This window comes from Helianthus annuus, chromosome 6 (genome assembly GCF_002127325.2).
Source record: "Helianthus annuus cultivar XRQ/B chromosome 6, HanXRQr2.0-SUNRISE, whole genome shotgun sequence".
Taxonomy (NCBI): Eukaryota; Viridiplantae; Streptophyta; class Magnoliopsida; order Asterales; family Asteraceae; genus Helianthus; species Helianthus annuus.
Window position 1 is genome coordinate 95054136 of NC_035438.2, and position 9857 is coordinate 95063992.

General features: G+C 36.2%; 1 protein-coding gene and 1 long non-coding RNA gene across 2 annotated transcripts; both read right to left on the bottom strand.

Moving 5' to 3' along the window:
• Nucleotides 1-2125: 2125 nt before the first annotated feature.
• On the bottom strand, nt 2126-2620 carry LOC110944931. Its single transcript, XM_022186575.1, has one exon. The coding sequence runs from the start codon at nt 2618-2620 to the stop codon at nt 2126-2128; it is 495 nt and encodes a 164-aa protein (XP_022042267.1).
• Nucleotides 2621-4073: 1453 nt separating this feature from the next.
• LOC110864125 lies at nt 4074-4678 on the bottom strand. The gene is made up of 2 exons (XR_002549646.2): nt 4586-4678; nt 4074-4460 (listed from the first exon to the last, which is right to left on the bottom strand). It is a non-coding gene; the product is annotated as an uncharacterized LOC110864125 (long non-coding RNA).
• Nucleotides 4679-9857: the final 5179 nt, after the last annotated feature.

Genomic DNA, 9857 nt, shown 5'->3' on the forward strand with positions numbered 1-9857 from the left:
AAGAGCTACGCTGATAACAGACGCAAACCGTTAGAATTTCAGGCAGGAGACAAAGTCTTATTGAAAGTCTCTCCTTGGAAAGGAGTGGTAAGATTCATCAAAAGGGGAAAGCTAAGCCCCAAGTATGTTGGACCTTTTGAGATTATGAGAAGAATAGGACCTGTAGCCTATCATCTACAACTGCCAGAAGAAATGGCAGGAATACATGATGTATTTCATGTATCTAATCTCAAGAAATGCTTAGCTGATGAATCACTGGTAGTACCTCTTAAAGATATAGAGGTAAATGAGCAATTAAAATTTGTAGAAAGACAATTACAAATTGAAGACAGGAAAGTTAAGAATCTCAAACACAAGAGATTAGTTCTAGTCAAAGTGAAATGGGACTCCAAAAGAGGACCAGAGTATACATGGGAGCTTGAATCAGAAATGCAAAGGAAATATCTACACCTGTTCCAGTAGATCTCGAGGACGAGCTCTAAAACAAGGTGGGGAGGAATAACAACCCTACAAAATAATTTTCGGCATCCCTAATATAATTAGAATACCCCAATATGTCCTAAAATACACCCCATATACGAAAACGGACCCCGAATACCTTTATTTTTATAAAAATTAATTAAAAACAAATTGTAATGGTCTATCGCGGGGCGCGTAAGCCACCCCATTGACCTACGCGGGGCGCGACAACCCAAAGTCAGGGCGACACCCTAGCGTGCCACGTGTTAACATCATGTCGAAGCTATATCCGGCGAATCAGCAACCCTAGACTCTACACCCCTACGTCGCGGGCCGCGTAGCCTTTGGCTACGTCTTACGCGGGCCGCGAGGGAAGGCGAAAGGTCACCTATAAATAGGTGCATTCGGCTTCAGTCTCTAGTCGCTCATTCCTTTCTTTCCCTCTCGAATTTCTTAAGTGTAGAAGTAATTTTTAGGCATAATACCCCCTAAATAACGAAGTTCTGCTCCGTTGTAAGTATCATAACCCCGGTTACGTATTAGATACGTTGCCCGATTGATCAAGGGTTCCGTAACGGCTGTCGTGGTTCTGCCCGACGTAGTCGTTGGAATGCCGTCTCTGGGAGGGTATTACTAATGTAAATATTGGGTTATTATACTAACGCGTGTGCATTTGTGTAAATTATAGATAGTCACCAGGAAATCCTTACAGAAAACCTAAGACAGCAATGTGAGTAATCTCCTTTTTGCAAATTGTTTTTACAAATACTCACACAATTAATAATATATTAAACAGTTATTGAGTATTTGTATTCAACAATTATCGTCGGTATGTTGGGGTTTTGTATACAAAATTTGTTACTACCTTACGAGGAGTAACGTTTCCACAAGTCGGGTTAACAGTACCGTGGGTGGTAATTGAATAGATGGAAACAAATGTAATTGCGCGACCGCCCTCAATACTGTACAATGGTTTTACTTAACTTGATTAAATTGAGATTCACTCACCACTATTTCCCACTGACAAAATGTTTTAAACGCGTTTCAGGTAACAAAATGTAAAAGCCAAATAGAAGCCAGCTGGACAGTACTGAAGGCTTGGAAAAGTGGCTATAAAATTACCTAAAAGAAAGAGATGTTTTATTTAAATAAAATAGGGTTTATCCCTATGAAAATGTGTGTACCTGAAACTTGGGATTTTCCCACATGTTTAATATTATAAAAGTGTGGTATTTTACTCTGATAAATTATTTTCTAACTACGGTCCTGATGTAATTTCCGCTGCCAAAATGGATAAACACAGATACTACCAAAACTGGCCACGGCCGCCCGTTCCCGGGTTGTTAGGGGACGGGGGTTGCGACAACAAGCTATATCGAGTGTCTGTACGATACCAGTATCGTAACGGACCGATACCGACCAAACAACACCGGTACCGGTACGGGTATTCATTTTATGGGTTTTCAATCGATGTAAATACTTATCGATTGACAACGATTGATATGTCGAGTGCCGGTATCATACTAGTACTGTAATAAGCTAGACCGATAATGACCAAAGGCCTGCGAGAATCCCACTTGTTTTGACTTTTTTTTTTTGAAAGGTAAAACTTCATTAACGAAAAAACGCCGACCCAAGCCGGGCCGACAACCAGAAAATTACACAGTTACATATTTACAAAGGAACTCCAATCCTTCCACTCTAACCCTTTATACTTCGATCTAATAGAAAACCAAAGAAAACCCAATGCCTTAATTTCACTAATGATGCTTTCTATTCTAACCGGAGAATTAGAAAATTTGGCATTATTCCTAGCTCGCCACATACTCCAGCAAGCTATCATAATAATACCATGAATCGCTTCCTTTTTCTTCTCCGACACAACGAGATCTTTGAAAAAAGTAAGGAGATCTTGAAGAGAAAACGCGAAGATGATAGGAATTTTGCACCATGAGCTCACTCCGTTCCACACAGTCGATGCAATATAGCAAGCGATAAACAAATGATCGGTCATTTCTTCTTCGGCGTTACATAAGGGGCACGACGAGTCTCCAATACCAATATTTCTTTTCTTTAAAGCTTCAGCAGTAGGAACTTTGTTCATCTCCATCCTCCATGCATGTATGTTAACTTTGGCGGGTAACCAGTTACACCAATCCATAACGAAACTATTCTCCAACACAGAATCCTCTTTTAACAGTTTTTTACAGCTTTAACCGAGAAAATACCTGTCGAATCAGAAGACCACTTCCATCGGTCCTTACCTGTCGAAATCTGAACCTCGTTAAGCGACCCGATTAACTACTCAAGGCTGGATTGTAAGGCTGCCGTTGACAGATCAGATTTCCAGCACCACCAGTTAAAAACACCATCGCTGCTCTGATTGTTGATCCTCTCGACCACTGTACATCGCTTATCAACTTCCATTCTAAACAAGTCGGGAAAAGCGATCTTGAGCGGTTCGTCCAGAAGCCATGTATCTAGCCAAAAGGCAACATTCTCACCATTTCCAATTGAACCTTTCATAAAATTCCTTAAGGGATGACCTCCCACCCTTGTGTTAATAAAGTTCTTTGCGATATTGTTCCACATTTCGGGGAGCGATTTTTTAAAAGGAATACATTCCCATCCCATCCTACTCGAGTGGAGAGCATCGGTCACTTTTTTTCAAAGTTACTTTCTTCCGTCTTGTATCTCCATCCCCATTTAACCAAAAGGGACGTGTTCACAACTTCTAATTTGTTTAAACCCAAAACTCCATTTTTCTTATGGTGAGTGACCTTTTCCCATGCAACCAGTGCATTTTTCTTTCTTTCAAGATAAAATAATATTTACAATTTTCCCGTTAAAAATTTATTCACAACTTTGATTCATTCGTTTAACTTTTGATTAACAAACTTTTCTTGTTTGAACAAACAATTCATCTTAAGTACATGCCGTTCAAAAAAAAAAAAAAATCATCTTAAGTACAAGTACGGCAACAGTCACTTTTTCCACAGTTGAGAAGAATTCTGGCAATTCTCACAAGTTAATTTGTCTTCACTTTCTCCCCAACAAATTATTGCTACTGAAAAACAATGATCAAGTCATTCATTACTACCAACAACCTTGTTTGGTTACATCGATGGATCCATTCCATATCTTGAACAACACTTGGCTGTCGGATCTGACGTTGTTGTTGCCACTGCCATCAATCCCAATTTTCTAACATGTTTAGCAGATGATGCACATGTGATCGTTATTTCCGCAATTTTCAGAAGCCTTGTTTTCTAATTTTAGGGCAAAATATCTCATGAACTTTGGTTTAAAATAATAATAATGGTCTGCTTTTATGTATAATAGTAAAACATTGTCACTACTGACAACCTAACCAGAAACACCCTTGACGGTTGGGGGGGGGGGGGGGGGGGGGAGGAGATGTTCCAATGAAATGTGTTTTTTTCTTTTTCTTTTTTTTTTTTCTAAAACTTTAAGCAAAAGAGAAACTTTGTCCACTCTCATTAAATTAAACTAAAGTGTAAAATTAAATATTGCAACCTTTTGGAACAAAGAAACTATTTAAAAACAATTATATTTGGATAATTTATCTCAAAAGAATTATAACAATAGAAAAACAATCTTAAACAAGGATACTTTATATATTATAAACACTTTTACTCATTATCACCACATTCATCAAATCCATCACTTATTTTTATTCATTATAACCACATTATTGAAATCTATGACTTATGTTTATATAGAGAGAGAGGTATACAAGTTACAGGTAGACATATAAAACTCATGATGCATCATCTTGATTGGCCCTGTAGCATTCTAACAATTGAAGTAGCAAAAGCAGGCCATTCCCAATCCCTGACGATGACAAGCTCCGTGAGCTGCCCCCTCCCAGTCTCGACATTGTTTATCACAATTCTTGGAGATCTCACAGAACCCGGACCATGTCTTGCTTCTCTTGTCACATAGTTTCGTTGTCTCTTTTTTAGCTGTCACCACCATACCTTCAATAACATAAAAGAAATCAGATTATATAACTAACAACATCACTCAGGTATGACAATTTGAGCACGATACATTTTGAGCAATTATTAACTTATATCATCTTCCTAAAATGTTTATTTCTAACCTGGATGAAATACTAGGATGACCACAAAAAGAATAACAAAATAAGCTTTCATGCTTTTTTCCATTTTGGATCGATTAATAGGAAATATTGATATCTAGGGGGTATTTATAGTGCAAATATGTATTGATCAAACCTATGGACACTAGATGCCTAAATACTTGGTGACAAAAACCGACATATTAATTTTATACATGATAAATTACATTATCTGTAAGTAGATTGCAATATTATAATAATAAATATTGTTATTTTTGTATCTAAAATCTAAGCGATGATCTAATTGTTGAATTTACATGATAAATTATATTATCTTTAAGGAAAACGTATATAATAATAAAAAAAAAAGTATTGTTATTTTGTATCTAAAATCAAAATGATGATCTAATCGTTGAATTTTTGAGCATGCATGCGACGGGCACGTAGTTTTTTTGTACTTGTAGTCGTAATTTGTGGTTTTTCATATTTATTAGATTTTCTTTGGGATTATGCCTAGTGGAGATGGATATGATCGGGTAGTTCTGCTGCTGGCACGATAATACTTCAATGATTCATCAGTGATCCAAATTTGCCGTTCAATTAATTAAAAAATAGTAGTGTTAAAATTTGTAGTATAAAGACGATAGGAATTTTTTTTCAGAGTAAAATAAAAAGTTAAACAAATAAACTAACATACAAAACAGAATCAAAACACAGGTTGGGGAAAACAAAACAAAAAATCTAAATTAAAAATTAACTAAAAGAAACCAGAAATTAAAATACGAAAAAAAGCTAGGGGTGACAAAAATACCCGAGTCCAACGGGTATACCCGAAACCCGACACAAATGGGACGGGTATACCCGATATTTGACGGGTATTGGGCCGGGTATGGTATTAGTTTTAAAAATTTTTGCGGGTATGGGTCGGGTATGGGATTAGGTGATACCCAACCCGATTACCCGAAACCACATACCCGTTTATCCGAACTATAAACCCGATCATATGCCCGAATTTTTTAATTTATATTTTTATTTTCCATTAACCTTTGTCTATTAGTGATTTATTGGGTATACCCGATACCTGATAGGTAATTATCCGATAAATACCTGACGGGTATTAGCTCAGGTATGAAACATGATTTTATAACCGGATATAGGATTACCAATACCCGATCTATTCTCATCCCTACTTTGAACCGAAGTTGATAGGGTGGGTTGGGGTAGCGTGTGTCTACGTTAACCAACGCCATGTTTGGAGTAAGTTACTGAAACTAAATTTCTTTAATTTAACACACAATAAGAATGCAGTAATTTAAAGTTGACAGTAGTATAGATTAGAATTTAGACGTTGGATTATATATATTTAATTTGTAATTATTTAATAAAAATTCTTATTGAAATAAACTGATTTTCATAGTTACGCTTAGGGCTGTAAGCGAACCGAACGAACATGAACAAGGCCTTGTTCGTGTTCGTTCATTAAGGAAATAAATGTGTTCACGAACGGTTCATGAACACTTACCGAACGAGATTTTATGTTCGTGTTCGTTCATTAAGGAAATAAGCGTGTTCGCGAACGGTTCACAAACACAAACAAACACAAATAAATTTGGCGAACGCGACGAAGGATAAAGATAGATGGCCTAGAGAGTAGCACTCGAACTTGAATCCCTTATTTTGGAACGGAGGTCGATCGTATTCGCCGATGTATATAATGAGAAATGAAAGGGAAATGATGCACAAACAAGGTGAAAGTGGGTTTCCTAGTTTAATTGTTAGGGTAATAAAATAATAAAAGTTTAATAATATAAAAAGTACAAATAAAATATAAAAAAGTACAAAGATCTTCAATTAAAACACAAACATACGAACGTAACGAACACAAATCAACGAATGTTCATGAACATGTTCACGAACACGTTCACGAACACCTTACCGAACGTTCACGAACACAATCGAACGAACGAGACCTCTGTTCATGTTCGTTCATTTAACTAATCGGACGAAATTTCCTGTTCATCTTCGTTCGTTTATTAAACGAACGACCATAAACGAACTTCCCCCCGAACGGTTCATGAACTGCTCGCTGAACGTTCGGTTCGTTTACAGCCCTAGTTACGCTTTAACATGTACCTAAAGACAAATGCTAATCATATTACTAGTACGGGAAAAGTGATTTTGGTAAAAACTTACTATAAATACTTTTATCTCACATTGTACACATATTTAAAGATACAGTTAAGTTATAGTACAAAAATTAAAAACATAAGAAGTGTAAGAAGTTATTATAGAATGACGGATATTACTAGTTTGTTGTCGACTCTAGGCCCACGGTCTATCAACCCATCTCCTTCCTCACTACTCCGGTTATAAATAGGAGTCTCCACCTACAGATTTAACCATTCTGCTCATTGCTCTCTCACTATTAATCACACACTTATTCCTCAAAATACATACTTATTCTCACGCCGGAGAGTGGTTAAGAGGAGAACCTGTGACAACCCTCACTAAATCAGGTATCCGTACGGTTTAATTAATAATTAATTGCTGCTTAATTACTGTGCTTACTTGAAATTACTGATGAACTGCTACTTGACTTCTGATACTTGTACATACCTGCATCATACTTTAATTACTGTCACTACATTATTTACATACTGAACTCTAGTGACAAACATGATGCACAAAAGCACAGTAGCACTATGAACGGATAACCTATTGAACATGCTGATAAAGCCAGCATCAGGCAGACACTGCCTCTAAGGCTTGTATGAGCCAGAAAGATTTTACTACACCCATAGTGAGTGTAGGGATACAAGGGTTGTAGAACTGCGTCTCTAGGGATAAGTTACAATGACTGGATGTGCCTAGGACATACACTAAGCACAGAACTCAGCACTTTAATTAACAATTCAGCTTTTAGCTAACTAATAAAGTGCCAAAATATGAGAAAAATATTACTAGACACTTTCTAAAGTGTCGGGAATAAGTTGTGTCACTAAAACTGGTATTAACGACACTCTAAAGCTTTGTTAAGCACTTTAAATGATTACTATCCAACCGAACAACCGGACTATACCCGGAACATGAAAATATTGCCATTAACATTATTGATCTTTTTCTGAGCCAGTTAGGGTCCCTGAATACCCTAACACCCGCTTTAAAACACAACACACAACTAACCGAGTTAATCCCTAAACTTAACTAAGTTAACCTAACTAATATCTAACTATTAGTTGAAAACCAACCAAGACCCCCCCCCTTCCTAACCGTCCCCAACTAGAGGGGGACACACCTTGTACAATTTAGATTATTTTATTTCCTTGTGCTTAATATCTACTTGGCATGAAAACCATTGGTCCATGATCTCTAATTTTGCCTATAAGTAACACCATTTGCACAAGATTACATTCACTTCACAACTTCACACAAACTACTCTCTCTCTTGCTCCAACTTCGGCCGAACACCCCATTGCTCATCTATCCATTTTCGAGTTTCCATCTTCACATTCCAAGAGCATACAAACATTAAGGATCCCGTATTAGGAGGCTTGGTGCAAACGGAAGGCGAAGGACCTTTTTCTCTAGCTTTTATCCTCTCATTTTGTGCTTAGATTCTTCCCTATCCTCGAGCTAGTGGTATGTTGCTTAAATCACTTACTTGAACTATTTTGAAGTGGTTAATATGATGTGTAACGGTTAAAACTCGAAATCATACAAAATGAAGCATTAAAGTTTACTAAGAATGCTTGAAATGATGGATAAAAGCTTACAAGTTGTGTAAATGTTGTAGTAATTGAATTGTGTGGTTATTTGGACCCGATCTATGTTGTGGTAGCTCGGATCATCATTTAACCCGGGTTGGTCATGATCATGGATCATGACATAAGGTTGTTTTGAATGAAACAAGGGTTAAAAGGTGAAACTCTACCACACACGAATCATGAAATTGTGTAAAAGCGTTTTTACTTGTAAAATAGTGTTTAAAACTAGCGGATCTACGTATCTACAAGTGGTATTTTCAAAGGACCGAGTGTCAAGAGAAATCATGTTTTCTAAAGACGGATCTTAGGATAACTAGAATGATTTTTAGAACACACAAGTGTGTAAACACTTGTGTAGCACAAAAGTTTCGGCAAAATAACAATTTTTGTAAAATTTACAAGATGTAAAGACGGGATTCCTTTAAAAGTAAGGTTTTTACAAGATCGGATGGCTTTATATAAAGATCCGCTAAAAGTAATGAGATTTACTTCGTATTTTTGAGTAACACTACAAGTTCATGTGAATTATGCGATTTACATATATATTAACTAGTTTGTTGTGTTGGACGTTGTTTTGATTGAATAAGAAAATTGTTGAATTGATTTGTAAAAGAAAATGATACGCTTGAAAGCGTGGCCAGCTCCAGTTACAGAGGAAACTCTGGCGAAATTTTTCCAAAAACCTAACACTTAGAATTATTTTCACTATAAGTGTTAGAAATACTTTTCGACATGTTTTCAAAATATAAGTTTCGCCACGACTTTATTTACAAATATCGGAGGTGGGATTTTCACAAAATTAAACGTGATAAATATATATTTAGCAAATATATTTTTTTTTTCACAACGTCACTTGTCAATTATTTTGTGATGTGTATAAATATTATTTTTAGGGTAAAAATAATATTATCGAACGATTAACGAATCCAAAATAATACGAACGCTTTCACGATAAATATATAAGTTACACCGGTAATTACTATTACCACTCGATCGTTAAAACGTAACTTACGCAATTTACGGAAATATTTATGAACGCGTATATTTGACAAAGTATTATTTTGGGAGAATTTTGTGAAGTAAAAATATAATATTTTTGAGAAAAATATTTATATTTTGGGAATTAGAAATAAATATATATTAAGTGAGACTTAATAATATATTTTCAAGATATACGAACACACATGTATTAAATCCCCCCATCCTTGGGAAGGAAAATAATTACCAAGTATGCACAGAATGTAAACACGAAATAGTTGTCTAACTATTTCCCAAAAACCTAAACCATAAAGCTAAGGCACGGCCGTCCGTCTAATAGAGTTAGTACATGTAGGTCGTTGCACAGCTGCTTGACTTGGAGTATACTTGGTAGAGACGCATCGACTGTGAGTTCATGTCCCCCTTTTCTCTTAACTGTTTTCAGTTTTCTAAACTGCGGGGGTGAAATACATGTTACTTTGATTATGAATACTTTATACATGGTATGGTTAGCGTAAGGAGGGTTACTACTTAGATCATGTGAATGGGTAGGC

What these genes read in the sequence shown, in the direction of transcription:
- LOC110944931 (XM_022186575.1), bottom strand. Translation starts at nt 2,620, where the DNA reads ATGGATTGGTGTAACTGGTTACCCGCCAAAGTTAACATACATGCATGG.